The sequence below is a fragment of the Dicentrarchus labrax genome, unplaced genomic scaffold (assembly GCF_905237075.1).
Source record: "Dicentrarchus labrax unplaced genomic scaffold, dlabrax2021, whole genome shotgun sequence".
In the NCBI taxonomy this organism is placed as follows: Eukaryota; Metazoa; Chordata; class Actinopteri; family Moronidae; genus Dicentrarchus; species Dicentrarchus labrax.
This window is the reverse complement of record NW_026136703.1, coordinates 12,446,671-12,469,859: the sequence shown is the minus strand read 5'-3', so window position 1 is coordinate 12,469,859 and position 23,189 is coordinate 12,446,671. Positions and strand designations below refer to the sequence as shown.

The window sequence follows — 23,189 nt, the reverse complement described above, 5'->3', positions numbered from 1 at the left end:
CAGCTTTAATGGAGAGTCTGAACAAGCTGAAACAGAACACACAGTATATGTGATACTGACAGACAGTGTGGTGTAAGCCAAATTGTCTTTATATCTAAGGGCAAAACGGTATGTTAGGAGGTTAAAATGTCATAATTATGTGTTAGAAACTTAAACTGTTACGAATAGGAACACGAATGAAGAGGAACATCTCCACAGTCTGGATATAGATAAGATGGAGAGCCCTGAAGGCCTCAGCCTGTTCATTAATTTGCAGCAGAGCATCGTCGTCGGATGCTGCGCCTCCGCTCATCGCTGCCTCCACTGCGCAGCCGCAGTTTCTCCAGGACGCAGAGAGCCGAAGAGGGAGACAGAAAAATGGCCATCGATAATTTAATTTTCGCACAGTGCATCCTATATTTTTTAGCCTTCGTATTCGGTTTCATCGCCGTGGTGCCTCTGTCGGAAAACACGGAGGACTTCGGGGGGAAATGCCTGCTCTTCACGCGGGGTATGTGGCAAAATGAGAACATCACTGTGTCGAAGCAGCGCTTCATCGTTGAAGAGTGGGGACCCGAGTCCTCCTGCAGCTTCATCACTTTTGTCGGGATAGCGTCCCTCATCCTGTCCGCAGTGCAGGCATGGAGGCTGCTCTTCTTTCTGTGCAAAGGACACGACGAGTGAGTGACATTTCACTTGTGCTCGTTCAACACTATTCAGTGCCGGCATCTAAAGCTCAGTAGGACAGCCTCAGGTTTAATGAAAATGTATTTTTCTGTCCATCTCCTACGCCCTTAAATGCGCGCTATTCAGTCAGAATCATATATGATATGAGCTATGATATAATGGTAACAGTCATAGAATGAGCCTATAAAAACGATTAGTCACTGTCGTCCTCCATTATAAAGATGGAGGAATACACTAGTGTGGCCCTTGAAAATCCAAGTCATACTGTGGCTCACATACAGTATTTCCATGTGTGACTAAAAGACACCATTCACCACAGAGAACTAAATTGTGCTGCATGGCTGACATTAACATTAAGCAGGGAGGGCTCAGTTTTTATCCTCTTCAGTTTCTCTTCTACCTGCCCTGCAGCTCCATCTTCAATGCCTTCCTCAACCTGCTGATCAGCTCCCTGGTGGTGTTCACAGTCTTCCTGTCCAGCACCATCGTCAGTGTGGGTTTCAACATGTGGTGCGACTCCATCACAGAGAGTGGGACCATGCCCAGCAGGTGAGAGATCGACACACAAACCCAACTTTCCAGACTATTTCATTACACACCGCAGTGGGCCCCCTAAACCCAAGCTTGTGTGTTTTATGTTTTAGCTGTGAGGACCTGCAGGACACTGATCTAGAGCTCGGCCTAGACAACTCTGCTTTCTACGACCAGTTTGCTATAGCTCAGGTGAGTCTGTTTTATTGTTAATATTATCCAGACAGTTAAACAAAATCCGGAATCTCAATCATGTTTAAAAATAATGTCCCTTCTGGCAGTTTGGCCTGTGGGCCGCCTGGCTGACCTGGCTTGGGATCGCAGTGATGGCCTTCTTGAAGGTCTACCACAACTACAGACAAGAGGACCTGCTGGACAGCCTGATCCACGAGAAGGACCTGCTTCTTGGCCGCTCTTCGCGCCGCGGCTCTGACCTCAAGACTGGCCTGATCTAGAAACCGGGGGACGCACAAACACACTCACTCACACTTAACCGTACAATCCTCTCGCCTGCCATGAGAAACACCAATGTTTGCCTATGTAGACAATCAAATTGGCTTTTGCTCCCATTAACCATGGATTGAATCAAATGGAAGCTTTTAGCTTTGTTTTTTCAAAGGTAACTGATTTTCCCCTCAAACAATCACCCAATGGTTGTTAATCCGTGAAGAGTCCGGCTTTATCGAGTTTATTCATCCACTGTGTGCATTCCTCTCCACACACACAACCATAGCTCAGCTCTGATAATATTAAAACCATTTAATGCAAATGTACACCCAGTTTTTCTCATGAATTTCAATTTAGCAACACTGTATTAATGACTTGGACAGATTGACTGATAGATCATGTTGTCTTTGTGAAACTTCTGCATGGACCTAATGCATGACAAATTAATAGGGTGGTGGTTTTTAGATGTAAAGGGATGTTCTTTTGTTTTATACACCAATAAATGTGTTCCTAAAGTAGGCTTCTGGTAGGATGCTCCTCTGCACACTACTTGATGAAGTGAAAATTCTTTGCATGCTGCAGCAAAGCCAAATAATGTGTGCTTTTGCAGTGTATTCACACTTTTATCAGCAGTTACAAAAGGTGTTTTATAAACATGACAAATTGTAGTTCAGAACATTCATCAATCGGGCAGCCAGTCAGTCCAAAAATGCTTTTAGCAATCTGTGTGAGATGAAAAACAAATCCTATTTTGTGCCATATAGTAACTCAGGCTTTTCCTTCACTTTATAGGCTACAACCAATATACTGTATTACTGTGAATAGACGCACAAATGTACCTGCATGCATCTCTCTCCCTGTTACATACACACCACACACTCACTTGCTGTCAGAGAAAAGAGGAAGAAAGAAAATCATCTGCTTGACTTTGATAGGCAATGACAGTTTTATTCAAAACAACTGAAATCATAAAACGGTAGGAACTAAGAAAACCCTCCATAAAGGCACTTCTTTCAAAGTGACCATAAATGTTTGGACAGCCGTGAAATGCAGCTTCTAAGCTAAATGTGCATATAAAGGACATGAGTTCACTGGGTGTTGTTTTATTGCTAATGACAATTTAGTTTGACAGTACAGAGTGGAGAGTATTTCTTCCTTCTATTCAGGCGTTATTAGCCTTATATTGCTTTGACATTCAAATGTGAAACCTCAAGAAATCCTTTCCTTTTGAGTTCCCTGAAACCTGTTATATAAAGAACAATGTTTTACTGGAAACTATGTGATGTGTGTTATTGCTCATAATGAGAGGTCTGTGGGATGTGCATCACTGTGCCCTTTGATTCCTATAATCCATTTTTGTGGTGGTTTGGCTGTTTGAATTATATTTCCTTCATTTGATAAAGGGACTCATATAATGACATACAGTATCTGATTCTGTTACATTTCTGTGTTTGGCATCATATTAGTAGTAATGAACTCGATATAAGGAGTTGTTTTTTGATGTATTGCAAATATTTGCTGAGCCCACACCCATTCGTACATTTATCCAAAGCTTGATGAGCATTTGACATCATGATTAGAACCTGAATATTATTGTTTTTAAATAGAAATGTAACTGGTAACAAAAAGTTAAAAAACTTTAAAATAATCGAAAGTCGGATATTTGCGTAGATGCAGATATACAGTGTAGAAGAATAAATAACATTTAGGATAAAGGATATTTCGTGGGATTCAAGCGGTTATAAAGAGGAACACTGTCAAAAGCATTAGCATTCATTCAGTTTGAATATATTCTCTTCGACGATAGATAAGGAGAGAGAATTCATAACATTGTGCTGCAGATTTCCTCCTCAGTGGAGCAAGGAATCAGCTAGAGAGAGTCTGTAAAGAAAGAGGTGTTTTTCATCTGTTAGTTATTCAACCCGGTACCGTGAATTGATGCAGCCCTGTGTTTTCTATCGAACACTTTACACATTTGTGCTTCCATCTTCCTCCTCTCGAATGTGCAGCGTGCCAATCAAAGCTGTTTCCAAACATCTCTACATTCATTTATGTGCAATTACAAGGCTGAGTATTGTGATAGTCCTTAGTATATTGAGCCATATATACACATTCAGTTCCGTGTAATATCTGATATACACAAATCATGTACTGTAACAAAATAAATATTTGCATTCCATGGAACCACTCATTCACATACAACAGACAGTGACATGACCTGGAAAATCCGATGGTTGTGGTGATTAGGTGAGCGCTATATGTGAGGATCAATATTGCAGATGTGCAAAATCATTACAACTTAAATAAGAAGTGGCGTGTCCACCACCTTAGTACATATATACATACAGACATGGAAGCTACATATTTCTGGGATTACACATTTTTCCCTTTTTCACTGTGAGAGTGGTTCAACACCACAGACAGTGCACAGAGCCTTGCCAAATGGCTGAGGTGTTTGTAGGCCGTGGCTCCTTCCAAGATATGAAAAAAAGAGGGGTCTGAAAAAAAAAGCACATAAAGGAGGCTCCATGTCGCCACCTGTGGTCGGTCTCAGTCACTGCATGGTCAGCCATATCCAGCAGCCCCAAAGAAGCTGTTTCACGTGCAGCAGGTAGACAGCCAAAGCAGCCTCCAGCTCCTCACACACTCGCTGTGGGCGCCTGCGGTCTGTGCAGTACATGGCCACACCCAGGAATGACATCAGCAGGAAGAGGCAAGTGAACAGGGCGAGGTGGGGGCGGGACGGTGTCGTCTCATAGGCTGGAAAAACAAAACAATAAAACAAGACCAGTTTTTCACAAGTTTGGTTTGTAAATGAGAATTTGAACCGCCACATGCACAGATCTCTCTCTTTTCTCTTGACTCAACAAGTCAAGACCTCAAGAGGAAAGTTTTTAATGGAGGATTTCATGTGATCACGTACATACAGTGTAGTGTCACACAAACTGTGCTTTCTGTGTTTCAAACATTGTTAAAAAGGGGGAGACAGGGAAACTATTTTACACGACAGGCAACAAAGTTAATCAAAGGACTTTAACCTAACATTGAACCAAAATCCCTTTTCTTGATGCTTTCCCCACACATATTTACACCCGGTAGACGTTTTTTTAACAAAAAATGCGTAGTGTTGATGTCACTCTGTCATGCACATTAACACAGTGATTCTTTCAGACAGACTTACCACCTAAACAGTCACAGTAAGGAATGTCTGTGAAGCCGACAGAAAAGAAGCCAGTCAGTCAACAAGAGCTATCCCCTGTGATGTACAGCACCAACCGGCTGTTGTGCCCTCACAGACTGCACTATCTCTCTGGAGCAGACTCCACGGTGCCTCATTTGCATGCATAATTAATTACGAAAGAGTAAATCACTTTCTTATATTTGGAAGTCTCTCGGCATTATATAATTTTTAAATAGTAGAGAATCCCCCGAAGACAGTAGTTTACAATGCAATCTCAGGCTGTTTTAATGCATTTTGTTCTTTCTCTTTAAGTGTAAGGCATGCACTGCTGTTTACATATGGGTTGAAGGCCCTCTTGTTTTCTCTTGTTGTACAAACACATGTGGTTGTCTGCGACTCGTTGCAAAGTGTTTACAAACTGTTTTCTCACCATGTACTGTGGTCTCTGGCTCCCTGAATCGAACTCGCCGTTCGCCTTTCCGTCTGTGGTTTGGTTCTGAGTCTGACCCATAGTTGGGACTTGGCCTCTTTAGAATGGAGGTGGGGACTTTGCCATTGGTTACCTGCATCAGATACAGCTCAGGATAAGTATGATACATTTCAGAGACCAGGAGACAACAGCTGGAAGGCACAGATCTTTTGCAAACAAACTGCTCGTATCCAGCGCTGAAGATGGCTGCAGGTGTTGTCAACACTACCTTCTGTTTCGGTGTGTCCTCCTGTTGGTGGTGGGTATCCTTTCTGTGGCGGACCTCTGAGTGTTTCTCCCGGTGGGAGTGAGGAAGACAGTTGACAGTTGAGTCTCGGATGGACTCTGCAGCAGCGAAGCGTTTAGACAGTGCAGACACACACTGACCCAGGGAGTCTAGTAAAAGAACCATGACCATGAGTAGTGATTTAGTGCTACTTCACAAAGGCATCTGCAGTCTGCTCTGAAGACAGACAACGAGGCGAAGTTAAATATACAAAGGTAAACATGCAAATGCGCCTGAGAAAACACACTTAACTGTGTCAGTGCCAGGTAGAGTTAGTAGGTTCAAGTAACAGCTTACTTGTTTTTCCCCCCAATGTGTGATTTAATCAACTGATAAGTCAATCTGTTACTGTTCTCTGTAACTTACAACTAGAATAGCTTCTATAGGGGATGATTGATTAAAAGAGAGACCTAGACAGGTAAACCGACAGGCAGACATTTATATGTTAATGAACATCCCTTTAAATCTTTATAAAACTGATGTATGAATTTTCTTACAAAATGTGTAAAAAACAGTAAAGTGAATACAACTTGGCCAAAATTAATTTAAAAAACCTCACCTAATGAAAATGGACTCAAAGTTAAACATAGTCACATACTTATAGACAGTTAAACATCTTTCCAAAGAAACTGTATCAAATGATTAGGGGGGAAGAGGGAGTCAAACGTGGAGGATGGCTATGTATTTTTTTTAAAATCTTTTTGCTTAAAGGAGAGTATTCTGACATTGGAAGAGCAGGAAAAGGTCTTTTAAATTTTTTATTTCAGCCTTCGCCCCCTAAGCTGCACAGAGCTGGTGCCTGTGTGGAATTTGGTGGATATTGTGAAAACTATTGGAGAGGATCCATTGAACTAGCTAGGGAGGTCTTGTTTTTTTAAAATGTGGACCATACGGCACTAACCCACTCAAATAATTTTCATACATTCCCTAAGTACTCAGGGGTTTCTAAGGGACAAGAGCTGTAAACATGCCTCTGTTGAAGCCTCTAGGTGTGGGTCACAGAGGATTTCTTTGTGTACAATACAGAGGTAAAAGGTTGCAAAAAGTGCACAGAGACTACTGTGTCCTGATTTGCAACAACAACTGTGACTGACCCTGCACTTCATCATTTCACCAAACATGTTTAAGACCATCCGAGGCGAACAACAAAGAGTACTGTAAATCTTTGTCTTTAAATGCTGTACACTCCTGTCTTTATAGCTGGCCCTGTTCAGCACCACTGCCTCTAAAAGCTGACTCAACAACAAGGCTAGTTTCTACGTACTGCTTTTAACACCACAGCAGTCCTCACATAGTGCCGAGTTCAGAGTCGGGCAGAGAGTGTTGTTCCCTCTTAATGCAAGCCAAGCATACATCCTGTACAACAGAACTGTGCCCTCAAACTGTCACAAAGCTACTGTTCTTTTTTTCTCTGCATAAAAGCACTCTTGTGTCCAACATGACTCCAAATGTTTATTAATTTAACATTTTGACATAGTTTAAAGGCTAACTGACTTGCTTTAGACCATGCTCTCACTGTTCTCTCTAAAGCAGAAGGGAGATAACTTGTTCTTTAGATTAACATCACTGTTCCAGTAATGTCATACCTCGTGAGACAGCGAGGGCTCCACCCTCATGTTTCAACATGTTAACAGTGTTAAATTATAAACTGCTGAGAGAGGTGTCCTCCACTGTTGTTTTAACTTACGTACAATAAGTCCCTTTGTTGTAACATCGTGTCAGGATGACAGTAGTGTTTACTGTGCCATTTATCACAGGTGGGTCTTTACCTGAATATTCAGTCTTGCCAATCTCAGCATAGACGGTGGCCATAAGCTCCAGGCTTCTGGCTGTAATTGGGTGGTCATTACCAAAGGCCCTCTGGTGGATCTTTGTGGCCTGAAAGATGAATTAATAGACAGGGAATCTGAAGTTAACACAGGACTGCAGTGGTAAAAGAAATCCTCAAATCCTAAAAAAATAAAAAGTCCTGTATCCTTATCTTCTATAAAAGTACAGAAGTATTATCTATCATTATCATAAATAAGTAATAATTAAAAGCAGAATGGCCCATTTCAGGATGATATATATTATACAGTATCACTGGACTATAATTAGAGATGCATTAATGTACTCATCACTAATGTTTCAGCTGGTAAAGATTTGAATAATTTCTGAGTTGATTTATATTTTGTATTAATAATCTGACTCTGAAAAGTAACTAAAGGTGTCAAATAAATGTAGTAAAGTGAAAAGTACAATATTGACCTAATTGGCGGAATAAAATATTCAGTAAAGTAGCATAAAATGGAAATACTCAAGTAAAGTAAATACTTACAATCAAGTATCAATACTTGAGTAAATCTATAAATCGAAATCTAGAGAGAAAGCAAAGAGAATAATGAAACTGACATACCTTACCGCTGTATTCTAGAGCAAGATGAGGTCTGCAAGGAAAAGGACAGGAAAAAGATGCCATTAAACAAATAAACTACCTACTTTTTCTGTGGCACTGGAGTAAAATATTTTATACCTGCTGAAAACAAAGGTAGTCTCTCATTGAAAATGGATGTCACTGGTGAATTATCAGATCTACTTCTGCACATTCTTCCATTTAAACAGAAATATTTTCAAGGACAATAACAATGCCTGACCTTATTTAAATGTAATGACCCATGCTACACTGTCAGACGAGTATCTGTTCTGTGTATCTGTTTCACAGCAGCATGAGAAATCTAAACATGCGTGTGCTGTGATTAGACACAGAGAGCAGGGCTGCAGGTGCTCAGGCGCCTCATGGAGGAAGTGGAAACCTTCTATTTCTGCCAGTACTGACTCCCCCTTTTTATTCTCCAGGGTGAATTACAGAAGGCATGGCGCTTACAGGTTGGTTTACTAACTTGTGCCCTTCCACCACTCTTCTGTTTAGTGCTAAGCTAGGGGAACATTATTTGGTACATAGAGGATCTGACAGCTGTTCTGCTCATATATACCCTGGAAAGTCAGCCAAGGACATTCATCACCCTCACACCCTCACGTGTGCCTATAGATGTAGAGCAAGCTCTGTTTAGTGTGACAGATGTCAGCTTCGCTGTTCAAAAGAACACTTCCCTTCAATTAGTAATGGCCAGGTGTCAGTTTGCACTGCTTTAGAAGGTCCTTTTCAGGGGACATATGATCGGCAAAGACAGAAAAGCCCTTCACCGGCCCAAAGGACTTCCTACGACATTGCTGAAAGATTCAGCAAGTATTACAAATTCCTGTTGACAATAAAGAAAAAAACTGGGGTTTAGGCTTATGGTGTAGGTACGCAAGAAAGGATCAAAGAGCAGAATCAAATTCCTGCTTAGCCAGACACCCAAGCCTCTGGGTAGAGTTATGCACAATCAGTACAATCTCATTTAAGTTTAACTACTGTATGCTCCTTGCATTAATGAAGCACCGCGACCAGCCTTCGGCCGAGCAAAGCTTCCACCTCCTGTCACCCTCTCTGGCAATCAGGTTAAATGGCCTAATCCAAACAACGACAACAGAGGCACAGAAAATGGGTGCATGCTATGGCCGAACAAAGTACCCCTGCAACAGGAGCCACCAGATCTAGTTAAGGTGTTCCTCCTGTAACACTCACGTAGAGTGCGGTGTCTCTTTTCTCCACATCTACAGGGAAATTCAACTCTTGCTAAAAATACTTGGAGCTGGAGTTTATCTAGTTCGAAAAATTTCCATTCCAGAGAGGTACGTGCAAGTGGACATGGATATGCATACGCTTTTTGCCATTCAGGGTGAAAAAGTAAGAGCATCAATGCTTATCCTGACCTTTCATACATGACACATAACTATGAAATGTTAATAAAGCAAAGATACAAGTGATTAATTCCTGAAGGTGTTTTTTACAAAACTGTCACACAAATTTGTTCCAGCAAGCCAAATATTAATTTTGAGGATCTTGGAGTAAATTATTTATGTCAAGATTATTTCAGGCTGATTTTCTAAGTTAAGCCGAGGGTTTTACTTTATAAACAAATGAGCTTTTTATTGCTCCAAGCTGCTGCTTGTATAATAAAACTGATAACAGAAAGAAATGCAAATCTACTGCTTGTGTTATTACGTGAATAATCATCAGCACTATATGTGTATATACATAAATATTATATATATATATATATATATATATATATATAACTATACAGCTGGTGATAAAACAGCCATAAAAGTAACTTTGTTTAACTATAAATTTACTCCTTATGAGTCCACTGAGCCCTTAGACTCACAGAACATGTAATGCTCCATTAATTACACCAGAACAGCCGCTACAGCAGGACACAGTTTTACCTACTGTTTGCTCATGATGCACAGCTGGGCCAACCGTTCGAGGTGCTGTGCCTGGGAGGCCTGCTCCGAAAGCTCCTCTGGTGTTGTCCATCCTGCGGAGCCCAGCGTAGCCTCCTCCTGAGGCCCTGTTACACAAACACAGGGCATGGAATCACAGTCAACCGGCTGCCAACAAACCACTCAGCCTTTCCTCTGCTTGTCTATCTGTTCCTCTGTCCTCACTGTCCTTTACTCCCGTTACCTCTCCACCACTGCACAGAGTTTGAAAAATAAAGCCCAAAAAAGCCTGGATGTCTGGCTATCAGGCTGTCTGGCACTGCTGCGGACTTTAAGCCTGAACAGCAGAGTGGAGCCAACTGAGGACTGGAGACACGAGAGCAGAGATAAGGGCAGGACAGAGTGGATAAGGGAGTCAAACAACACACTCACCACGCCCACAGGAACACACGGTGACAAACCACAAACATACAGAATGTACTGTACACACACCACACATATACAAAAGTGGAGGTGGAAATGAATTTAGCTTATAATCCATGCCACGAGCCAGTGCAAATAAATCATTGTAACAGGTGTTTGCATTACAAAAACCACAAAATGACAATTATGTCAGCAGTCAGTGGAGAATTACTGAGTGGGGTACATTTGAAAAAGCCACTGGGGAGACAAAGAAAGCTTGTGAGCTACAGCTATAGTGCCAGCTCTGCCTCTGGAGAAGTCCAACATTCAATCCAAGTGAGTGCTGAATCAGGAGCTTCAGTATAGTGTAGGGACACACAATTCCTAATGAGCAAATTGTGGCCATTTGTCTTCTACTATGTCTGTCCCCGATCTCCTCCAATGTGCCCAGCACGCTACACTGCGCTGCTGCCTCAGCAGCAGACACAGAGGAAGAGGCAGACGTCTGGAGCAGTGATGAATGAGCGGCCTTGCTGTGAATGTGTTCGCTTAAAGCTCGAGCAGGTATATTGTTAACAAAGATAATCGTCATTACATATTGCCTTAATGAGTTAACAGAATAGAGTTTTGGGGGTGTTACAGAAACACATTGTGTAATCATCTATATTTGTAGGTTGGTTTTTAGATGCAGGTGACACGAGTCACTTTGGAGAGCTGTCTACTACAAACACACTCTCATGCAGCAATTTAACAGTTTCTGATCTGCTCCTTCGCTTATAGCATAAAATTAAATGAAAAATAACATTTTATTCCACACATTTTTGTATCACCCTTCCCATTTTTTCCTATTGACCTAAAGTTAAGGAAAAACAGTTAAGCTTTATTTATGGGTTTGTTCTTGCCTGATCATTTCTTGATTTGTTTCACATAGATAACTATATCATTTGATACTTATTATAAAGAAAACAGAGAGTGAGTTTATTTACAAATGATTATTTAATTTAGTTAAACCGATGCAACTATTCATTTGAACTCTCAATCTATATTTGAAAACTCATATATGCAGAATTATATACCTACCTGTGCCACATTTTACATATTAATTTATAAAAATAAACATGCTTTTATAATTAGTAACAAATGGCACGTTTTTCCAGGAAACTTCCTAAGAAATAGTTAATAAGTAATAAATAAATAAACACTACCAATAACAAAAGTATAAAAAGTACCAAAAGTACTTGCCTGTGCTCCCCTGAAGAGCCGTGAGCTCGATCAGTGCCACCTCATAGAACATTTTTTCAGCCTGGATGAACTGGAGGGCCTTCCCATCTGTTTATATGGGTGAAGGATCAGTCTTAGTTGTCAGCAGGATTAGTCGGTTGTTGAAGTTAAAATCAGCCTTGTTGCCCAGCTCAACACACTGTTTTTTGGTTTTTTTCCCCCACCTCTCCGGAGAATGACCCCTCCAGGCAAACAGAATGTGTAGTAATACAAAGCAGATTGTTGATCTTGAGGTCTGGATTTTGCACAGATTTCAACTACTGGTGTATGTGTCAATCTTTTTGTGCTGTTGTTTGTGCTTTTTGTACAGCATTTCAAATGGAGCAACTGTGATGCAAAACCAATTTCAATTGCTGAATCACAGTGCAGATGTACCTGATTAGACCTCATTGTATTATATCATATTACAGTCCTATTTCAATGTTAATCTTTGTGCTTGTGTTTTGCACAGAATCCCTTTGATTAATCTGAAGGCCAGTTTTGTTTCCATGAAAAGACTCTCTATAAAAAGCATCCTAAAAATAGAGCCTTTGTCAAAAGCATTCTGCTTACTGAGAGTCCGTCCCACTGTAAAATGACACCACTGATGCTTGTCAGGTGAATTTAAAGGCCAATGGGACAAAGAATGCTTAAAATAAACACAGCCCTGCCTGTCTAACGTCCTACTTAACACCAGATCTCTCATGTGTAAAATGCTATAAATTCCATTCTGGGTATTTCACTTTTCATCATTGTGGTGACGCTAGTTGCCAATTATACTTTAAAATATACCAATTTTATATTGAGGTTGGAAAGAAAGGGGCAATTGGTTTCCACTTTTAAAGAACAGTTAAGCTAGGAACTTAAAAACCTCAACAGCTGGTTTTCTTCACTTTGTCACCAAGAGAATGAAGGAAAACCATGACACAGTACTATTAAAATCCGATTGTACATGTGGTCCTCAACAAAAAGAAAGGACTGTTATCAAACAGAAAGATTAAAAATTAAAAATACTTCCTTCTGAGCATCACAAGATACCAGAAAAGATGGTGGTGAGGGGTGGATGTAGAAAAGCTATTAGTGCATGCACATCTGAATAATTTAATGTACAATATAGTAAATAATATAGTAATAACTTGTTATAAAAAACCCCCAGCATTTTACATTATTATTGCACTAAATACAACTAATTTGTTTTGATGTTTTGAGCAAGGTACAACATTAATGTTAGGCCAATTACAGGATGATTAGAATTGCAGTATACCAGTCCCAGCTCCTGGGAGTCACTTGGGAACGAGGTGAGTTCGAGGTGGACCATCTGGGAGGGAGGATTAGGGGAATAGCCACCATCAAAGGTCAGAACACTACTTCTGCCTGCTATTTTTAGCCCGGCTGGACCACAACAACGCCACAACAGGAACCTCACACAATGTGTGTTCCACTTTACACATCTACACACACACACACACACCTCCCCTGAACTGGTAATTGGACTGCACTCCAAAACTCGACAAGAACTTGCATTAACACTGGCACCTTCAAAGGCACATCTGATCACACGTGCCACAGAACTCTAAGAGTGTGCTGAAATAAACTCATGAAGTATGAACTCTCGCCAGTAGGATTCTTGGATATCCTCTAGAATTATATATCATGTGACTAATATGACTAAATGTGATACTACTATATTGATTAGCTTGATTCTTAGGCTCCCTGTGCCTGTCTATTACTACTTTGTCTGTACTGCATATCCACTCCAAAAATGTAAATACAGGATATACCCAGATTTTTTTTTTACCTGATATTCCCCTTTATTTGAGGTTAAAGTCAAATTGTCTGGTTCAGCACACGTTCCAAGAACCATGTATCAGTAAATAATCAGCAGCCAAAAGAGCTTTTGGCTCGGGACAAAGGTCACTTGTGGATAACTGCCAGCTTTGATAACAATGCATCAAGCTTTAAGCGGTCATGGCACTGCCACTATCACTATTAACTGCACCTAATACAGTATATTTGTCTGGAATAAGGCCAGTGCACCAGAATGAATTCAAGATGCTTTGAATATGTAAAGTCAGCTTTGTTTTTCTTACTTGTGGATTTGGTTTGTCCCACCGACAACATAGATAAATTCTGTTGTCGTAAACATTTGTGTGAAACTCCAAAGTTCCCACATCCTCTTCCAGTTTGAGCACACTGACCCTTCACCCCGCTCCCTAGAGGACTGCATCACAAAGACCACATCATCACTGTTTCAGCTCCTACGATGCTCATGAGAACTACTGAGAAAAAAATGTAAGCATCTCTCGGAAACATTTGATGGAAAATTACGACATACTTTTAATCTCTGCACACAATGATATTACTGATAGGCTGATCTCTGCTGTTGACCTACTAAACAATATATGTTACATTGTCACGGCTGTAACCTTACACTAAATGTAAATGATGTAACATGGTAACACACATAAAATACCACAGTTTGACATTACACAACACCATTACTATTGATGATGTTATGTAATAATGTACTGTATGTCAAAAGACTTAACCCTGTCATGGTAGACGACCCTCTTAAGTAGATACCTTTTCATGGTGAGAAGGGGCCTACTGATGGCTATTGACGAAGTGAAGCTCAGCAAATCGACCTATTTTGGAAAATGGATAGTGAGGGTAGAGCCTTGCTGAGGTAGATAACCTGAGCTGGCAAGTTAAGTGTTGGACTGTCTCAGTAACAGGGAGAAGAGCCATGGAGGTAATATATCCTGAAACGTAACACCTCTCTATTATCTCTATGTCCTATACTGCTATAGTTTATAGGAGCAGTAAAGTGGCGATGCACAGGCTAGTCAGTGAAGATACAGGTTAATTAGTGCTCTTCCACTCTGTTGTGCAGAGATAAGAGCCTACAAATCCTCTTATGAGGCAGACACACAGCCTGGGTGACACACAATACGTATGGCATTCTGGGACAAATGTGTTATTATGAACTCGCCCAAAGACATCCACTCATCCCCCTCAGTTTACACTGCTTTCTATAAAGGGTCTACATCCTCCATTGTGGTGGAATTTGCCATGCCTTTCCACCACTGACAATCCTTTCCACACAAATATAGAATGCTAGTTTTATAGTTAGCCTGCTTGCTAACACATAGCATCCTGAAGGGATGGTGAAAGTTAAAGTGTCAGATGTGAGACTTTTCCCTCAGTTAGTAAAGGATACAATTCTTTTCAGTGATGAAGAGTTCTGCAATCTGTAAAAAACAACCAAGGGACATAGTTAAGTATTAAATAATTCATTTCCAACAGTATTCCCAGTTGTGTGTATGCATGATGTCATGGGCTGTCAAAACAAGTAATACTGCTCTCCTTGCAGCAGCATTGGTCTGGTCAACATCATGCACACGTTCCAAAGTTCTGAAGTAAAGGCTTTGTTTGGACATGAGGGACATTCCTTCAGGGACTATTACACAGAATTAAAATTATAGCCTTGCCTTTGTAGCAAGGCCTTGTAAAGCACCCCAGTATGTAACCTGCAAGACTTTGGCCTGGCTACAGAGTGCCAAAACAAAACAAAGCCGGCAATCTAAGAAATAACAAAACATAGTCCCCACACAATGGGAAAGACATGAGCTGGATATTAAAGTATTTTTAACAATGCGAGCTGTCTAATAACACTGTTACTGTATGTTAGAGCTGCATCCAATACCTCATTTAGCAGCATGCACACCATCAGTCCTACTGAGGCTGAAATGATCTTACAGTGTCAACACAGGGACACATGATGATCACTGTAAGATTTTGACATTGGTGTTAGTGATATCAAGGTTGAATGTGCTGTGTGATAATTAGTGATGCTCCAAAGGAGAAGTAATGCAAATGTGTCTATACAGCTGTGCAAATAAATGATATAGCAAATTTTGTGCATGCATGTAATGAATATGCACAGGCATGTTAGTATGTGTGTGTATGCGAAAGAAAAGGAAGAGAGACACACAATTGTTATGAGTCTGTGTATGTGTGTGTGTGTGTGTGTGTGTGTGTGTGTGTGTGTGTGTGTGAACCTAGTCTTCAGGCATCTGGCTCACCTGGTGAAGGCAGTTGGGCAGAGAAGTAAAGCTCTGTACATGGGTCAGTCCCAACAGGCAGCTGAGGAAGCAGTGGAGGGCGGCCTGGTACTCCCCCTGCTGCTGGAGCTGCTGTCCCAGCTCAAACAGGCCCTCCCTCCCCCCGTTCAGCATCCCCAGTCCCAGCTAAAGCCAGCACTGCCTCCCATCAGAGCTCCACCAGCCGAGGACGGACGTTCCCCTCCTTGCCACTCCACTGAAGCACCACAGGTAGAAAGAAACAGCCACACACAGAGTGAGAGATTTAAACGGAAAAATGCAGCTGCTCACATAAACACAGACAGAGAGGTGCCAGAGGGGAGGAGTCAGCAGCACAGCTTCCACTCAGTCTCGTCTGAGCACAGTAAGTCAAGGACAGGTGGTAAGGAGCAGCCTGAGGGAGCGCCGGCGACTCACACAGAAAAGATCCATTCCCCTCCCTCGTAGGCTGCACCAGGAAAGGAGGACAGAGGAAGTGGGAGCGTATTTGCTGTTTGAGTGGCAGAGCTGCTGACCAATCCCTGCTCTGCTCATGTACAGTAGCTCCACCAGCATGTGTTTAGCACACTGGGTCTCTCTCCAATCCTTGAAAAGGGAGATTGCAATGCTGCTGATGAAAACCAAATATGGTGTGCACATGTTCTATGATATATATGTTAATGTAATATATTATAAGGCTTACATTTCATACAATATTTTGTCCCTAATTTAATCTATTGTGTATTGACAGAGCAGTGCATTATATCTACCGTGTGTGAGTCTTACTGCCCCACTTATGATTTATAAATGAGGAGTGAATAGGAATTATGCACCAATAAGCACACTAGAATAAATGCTGTGTGAGCATGTTTCACATTACCACAGAAAAAACAAGCTTTTGTAAATGTTCTAACCAGACAGCTGATGCAAACACAGGGTCATTAGGAACAGCCACTGTACTGCATGAGAGAGAGAAAGAGAAAGCACTCCTCACTATCCAAACAAGGACAACAAATATTTATTCACAAGGAGCGCCTCCTTTGGATGTTTGCTCACTTCCCTTCACACTCTGCTAATCAACATTAATGTTAGGCCAATCTGCCTGTGGGAGGGAGGGGGAGAGAGAGAGAGAGAGAGAGAGAGAGAGAGAGAGAGAGAAGTGAAGAAAAGATACAGACACAGCACTTGATCCTTGGATGATCCAGAGGATCATGAATGGGTCTTGACTTTGAGAGCAGCACTCCTCCACACCTTCGCTCCATTTGGACACCAGTGTGGTAGCTGGAGGAAATGAATGGGGTAACACAAAGCAAATGGGCAGAGTCAGTATCCATTAGTGTCCGATGCACCTAGCTAAGCAAGGTGGGATTTTAATGGTTGTGAACACCAGGGGACAGGGGATCAGAGAGCATTAAACTTGCACTGGCAGGTCAGACTCAGGGAGCTGTGACCAGTGCTCGTTTTGGACTAACAGCGTCTGGAGCAGCCGTGGGAGTTGATTATGCTGATGCAGGGCTGCTTTATCCCCTGCAACTGGAGAACTGGGGAACGCAGATGATTCTCAGGTGATTCTGCCCACTTTACCATAGTGTCTATAGTGCTGAGTTAGAATGCAGCAAGAAAATAAGCAAAGCTTCTGATGTGATTGAGTTGGAGGGCCACTGGCTGACTCTCAGTGTTCAGCCCTAATTGAAAAAGAGTGGGCTCCATCTTCTCATTACAGCCCAGTCAAGCTGAACAGACACACACACACACACACACACACACACACACACACACACACACACACACACACACACACACACACACACACACACACACACACACACACACACACACACACACTAACACATCAGCCGTGAGGAAGCAGCAGTGGATGCTCCTGTCTTCATGTTAACAACATTTGACAACAACCATGCAACAGGAAACCCACCCAAGCAGGACTGTCATCCTTTCAAACTGAAAAAGTGTTAATCATATAATGAGGGATGGTATAGCATCTGATTTTACGACAATATAGCAATGTGTATTGTAAGGAATTATCGTGCTAAGTACATAAACACATTACTTGTAGTGCACAGCTTGTCCACAGTCAATTTATATTTTAAAGCAGGTACTTTTTTGTGAGACGGAATCCACCATGGGTTTATTTTGAGGATTTCTATGAATGCACCACATAGCTTTTAAAACATGTCTAAATTTTCTTGAAATTGCAAATGAAAATTTTATTCATGGATGGAAAGCCTAGTAGTTTGGGAATTCAGTCAGGTGGCAATTTCCTGTAACATTTTCCACATTTATCCAACATTTATTCAGTATGTTAAATGTAAAACTATGTAGAACAAAATACAATTCTAGCATATGTAGGCATTCATACAGGTTTACAGTACATAGAATAATACAGGTTAATGAAACATGTCATAGCTGTCCACTCTCTACAGCACATGCCAAAGACTTTCACAATAAAAATGAAGGTAACAATTTTTAATCACAATGAGTCCCAATTCATCTTAGCTTATGCAGTGTTTTAATGCTGTCCCCCAAATATTCTACAGTGGCTACAACTTTGCATATCATAGATTGGAGAACAGTGGTGAAGGTGGTCTGGTTTTCTAACATTTTAATATAACATTACTGTTTAGAGGATTGACTAATCTGACACCACAAAGCTGTAGGTAATTTGCTCACATGTTGCTCCATACATACATCGTTTTGTACACATACTAGCATTTTGACAAAGATATTGACTGATGTTCACTATCTACAGTGCAAGAATGGAAATCTACCTGTAATTGGAATATTGATTGCCTGTCTTGCGGAGTTGGTGGACAAGTACATCAGTATGATCAGTAAACATTGTCCACAGCACCCGTTCCCAAGGAAGCCAATACACCAGACTAATGTAAATGAATGGTGAGCAGGTCCTGCAACAGAATGCAGAGTCGAATTAAACAGTGACTTATCCACAGACATAAATCTAACATCAGCAGTTTATTGCAATGCAGTGAACCTCAATATATTCAATTAGTGCTAATGCTCTATATTTACGCTGTTCTACCATGAGTACATCTTGAGCTGGTGTAAATATCATAGTAAATAAGTACGGAACTAGATATGACTTAAATACAAAACTTCATCAGCAGGTTAAAATCAAATATTTCCTTTTGTCTTACTCTAAAAAAATCTCCACAGCTCCAGTTTTGCAGAATCTATGTGGATGTTTAACATTTGGTCATAAATCTTAGATGATTTCATAAACCATTTGTTAGAATAATGCATTTTGCATTGTCCAGCAGGTTTGCAGAGGAACATTGCTTCTCTTGTGTCCTCATGTCATTTCACAACACTGCGCATGGCCCTACATCAGCATATACTATTTATATTTCCTGCATTGTGCACATACAGCCACTCTATGCAATTTTGCTATAGCCTGGAGGCCTCTGGTATGGAATATTTTCCTCTGTGTGAGTGACAGCAGCTATGTCCCTCGCTACAGTATGCCAACTCCAATGATGTGAGAAGAAGATCAAGTACTATTTTTGAAATACGGCATCATTGAGATGCTGCAGTACTGCAGGCGTAAAAGTTGCAAAAAACAATACATGCACCATGATCCTTGTTCAGATATACATATTGTGTGGCTGTACTCTGGATTTTGGAGTCTATAGTCTTGGCCCACTGTTTAAACCCCTTCACTCTCCTGCCTTTGCAGCTGCATCCCTCTAAGATTCAGGCTCTGGCAGTTTAATAGCCTTGGACCTGACACCCCCCAGCTACTGAAAGGCAGTTTATGACCTCCATGTAATCAGCAGTAAATGCTGCCACCATCTGTCTCTTTTTACTCAATTATCTGACCCAGTGACTTTTACTGACAAACACTGTCCAGGTAAACACAGTAACGCAAATCCCTCAGATAAGATTATGACACATCTATACATCATCTCACCACTCTTTATGATTTCTTTTTGGTCAGTTCTTATGTCCTTCAGTTATGAAGGCAGCAGAAAATTCTGGTATGAATTACCATAGATCCTGTACAGTTACAGCTGTGGGGGCGTTATTACTCAAATCCTCATTAGTGTTTCATTGTGAAAGGGTCACATACAGTATATACTTCACACAGTATGACTAACACTGTGAAGCTAGAGCTTTATTTAAAAGTCCTTAATCAAAACAGCCTCTTAACTGGGTTCATAATGATTCATCACGTTAAAATCAATTCATTAAGAACTGTTGATTAAAGCGAATGCCTCATACAGCACCTCTGCTGGGATCTTTATCTTTTGCTCCACTCTTGCACCCCCTTGTGGACAATTCACAGATGGTGAACAGTCTGAAATACTGTGAACACTTGTCTCAAAATAGCTTTCGAGAGCCTATTTCTGGCTGCAAGTATGCTGATGAATGCTGATATAATCAGTGAAAAGAAGCAATGTCAGAATGTGTAAATATGTATAAACATATATAGCATATACAACTTGAGTAAAAGTGTCAAACTCATTATGGAAAATGGCCCCTTTCAGAATGTGTGTTCCAAAACACCTGTGTGGGTATTTTTAATCTATAATAATGGATCATATTTTAAAAATTGATCATATGTGTTGTATGCAAAATCAAAGCCATTGGTAAGTATACCTTCTATCCCTCTAGTGGCGTAGAAAAATAAAGCATGTATAGGCTTGTTGTCTCGGGAGGTCAACTGAGAGCCAAGAGCAAGTATCAGAGGACAGACTTTACTTCTTACTGGTAAATTGATATGTCTATGACAATTACATACCTATAAGTCACTTGTGACTGCTACTCAGATCTGACTGCTGGCTGTTTGATGCTGTCACCTACTCCCACTCATCCTGTGTCCTCTTATACTCCCTGCTCTGTCACATTTATTTACATGCTTCTCTTCAAATCTCTCTTCTATTCCTCTCCCCTTTATCCTGCTTTTGTCTCAGCCCTTTTAAATGCGTATGAGACACGATGCCAGGCTGTAAGATATGAACAGTGACACTCACAGCTGCTTACTCATTCTAACAGGGATATCAAGAGATCATGATGTGCACAGTCACAGGATCTCTGCCAGACCTTATAGACATAACCCTATTTCACACTGCTTTACACTGCATGGACATACTGCACACAGTCATTATGAAAGCACCTGGGGCCTTTGTTTGCTATTTCTCCACAAAAGGGAGAGAGATAGTAAAAGAAGAAAAAAAAAATCATATTAGAGCATTCTAGCTAAAAAAAAAACAACTAATAAAGAATAAATAAGTGACACATTAATGCAAAAATGTAAGGTAATAATGCACTAATGGCTAATGGCAGAAGATCAGCTATGGGAGTTATGTGAGCTATACATAGTACCCTCAAAAATTACTGTCTGATGTCCAGCTAACACTACACTCACTGTTAGATTTTAAGATGCAAATGTCCACACAGCATCAGGAGGTTGCCATGCCAACTGGTAGTAGTCTAGCTTTTTAGTGGAATAGGTCACTGGGTTATGTCTGTGATGAATTCAACATAGGCCTCATGCCACCCGTCAATAAGGCTGAAGTGTTAACAAGACACCTGGAGCCTCGCTGGCCTTGTTGCTGCTCATCATTTCATCATTTCCATTCTCCCATGTTCCCCTTCTTCTTGCGAAATCATGCAGGTGTGAGCCACTCCATCAAAGTGGTCGCATTTGGCTGCTTCCTCCCTTCAGGGTAGTCTGAGTGGAACAATAATGATGAGATCTGGGAAGCTTTCATAACAACCCCAAAGCCCAGAGATTTTTCCAGTATGAGCCAAAGACAAACAAACAGCTACAGCTGGCAGAGCACTCCAGGACGGACAGGTGTCTAAAGCTGAATCTAAGGTGGCAGAGAAAAAAATGGTAAGAACGGAGTTACATGAACTGTTTTCACTTTTCTCCACTAGGAGTCTAAATTGAGCCACAAAGCACCACATGCCAGCCACAACAGAGGACTGTGGAGCACAGCATTACAATGAGTGTTATCATTGAAAAGCTGCTCATGTTCCTAACATCACACTTAATCTTTTTTCAAAATAAGAGCAAATTGTGAAACAATTTTGCATGGCAACAGCAAAATCATAAGAAATAGATGTTGTAGGGAGTCAATTTCAATGGGAGCCTTAAAGCAACTGCAAACAAACCACTGGGAATCTTTCTAATGGAAATCCCTGTATGTCTGATTAAATGTTTCTTCAACTTGTCAAAATTCTTGTTTATAAAATCATTAATAAGATGTTTTGACAATATCATCCTTTTTTTTTGTATGCAGCAAAAGCATAAACCTTCAAAACACATGCATTAGCTTCCTGAATCTAATTTACTTTATTTTTAGCCTGTGGTTCTGGGTCATGGTAATGTTGGTCTGCTGGGCAGTTCTCCACTTTGGTCCAGCTAGTGGAGTTTTTGTACAGACATTCATGGTCCCCAGAGGATGAATCCTACTCACTTTGGTGCTGACCTTTCCTCTAGTGCCACTGTTAGATTAACACTGTTGATTTTTAGTGATATATCTATTATATAAATATAACTATTTGATGAATATCCATGACATTTTGTACAATCATCGGTCATGTTAGTGTTTGGCAGATTCTTTTGTTGGCATTTTACATTACTGGTGTTTTGGAATTTGTCCGCGGTTTGTGTCCATATAGCTTGTCTACTCTGGTTACACCTTAGTAATGTAACCTGTCTATTGTCTCCCCTTCTTTCCACTACTCTCATACAGGCTGGACACACAACCTGTCCTGCACTCCCTGTTCCTCACCCACATGGCCCCATACACCTGGCAGAGATCTGCACTCTGAGAGCACTCTTCTAGTTAGCAAATGTCATGCTAACATGCTAAACTAACATGGTGTAGATGGGAAATATTACACCTGTTAAACATCTACAAGTTAGCATTGTCATTAAGCATGCTGATGCTGGCTTTTAGCTCAAAACACACCTAACAGAGCTGCTACCAATGAATGTATTGAGTGTATTTACATTTATAAGCTCCTTTGCCTTTGTTGTGAGACAAAACTATATTGCATGTCCCTAATCTGATAAATTGAAGCTCTTTGCAGAACACATTTTACCTTCGCTTTCATTACATGCTTGTAAAATTGTAATTTGTTGGATATCACTGCTGATCAGAGCAGCAGAGTCTAGTCAACCAAAACTATCAGGCAAAGCAGCACTCTGATAACGACTCCTGCTTTTTAATGTAACACTGAGAAAACCCTCAACTGGATCTGTTCCTCCCGCATGACTTCATATCATAAGAAACATCTCACAGGTTTACAGGAATGCCGATGATAGAATTAAAGGTTAAGCGTCGTCTCTTTCCACAATCAGTGACCCACAGTCATGACCGTGACTGCGTGATGCTGCTGCCTCAGGAGGAGCTACGGTCAGCGTCACGGTCAATCAACCACTGATACAGGCTTCAGAGACACACCTCGCTTTATGATAACTCAATAGGTAGGAGGAGGAGGGGTATTATGGAAGGGCAGAGAAGGCCAGTGACTAGAAGGGACTGGCCACACACAGTAAATGTTTAT

The 23,189-nt window shown here is 41.0% G+C and overlaps 2 protein-coding genes across 2 annotated transcripts; one reads left to right on the top strand and one right to left on the bottom strand.

The window, feature by feature from the left end:
* Nucleotides 1-299: 299 nt before the first annotated feature.
* Nucleotides 300-2,919, top strand: LOC127359829 (transmembrane protein 179). The gene is made up of 4 exons (XM_051394072.1): nt 300-659; nt 1,078-1,215; nt 1,311-1,389; nt 1,479-2,919. The coding sequence occupies exons 1-4, from the start codon at nt 358-360 to the stop codon at nt 1,650-1,652; spliced, it is 693 nt and encodes a 230-aa protein (XP_051250032.1). The 5' UTR covers nt 300-357; the 3' UTR covers nt 1,653-2,919.
* cunh14orf180 (chromosome unknown C14orf180 homolog) lies at nt 2,567-16,085 on the bottom strand. Its single transcript, XM_051394060.1, has 9 exons — nt 15,636-16,085; nt 14,771-14,801; nt 11,533-11,619; nt 9,896-10,016; nt 7,976-8,006; nt 7,350-7,458; nt 5,524-5,690; nt 5,256-5,388; nt 2,567-4,404 (listed from the first exon to the last, which is right to left on the bottom strand). Exons 1-9 carry the CDS (start codon nt 15,786-15,788, stop codon nt 4,199-4,201), a joined length of 1,038 nt encoding a protein of 345 aa, XP_051250020.1. The 5' UTR covers nt 15,789-16,085; the 3' UTR covers nt 2,567-4,198.
* Nucleotides 16,086-23,189: the final 7,104 nt, after the last annotated feature.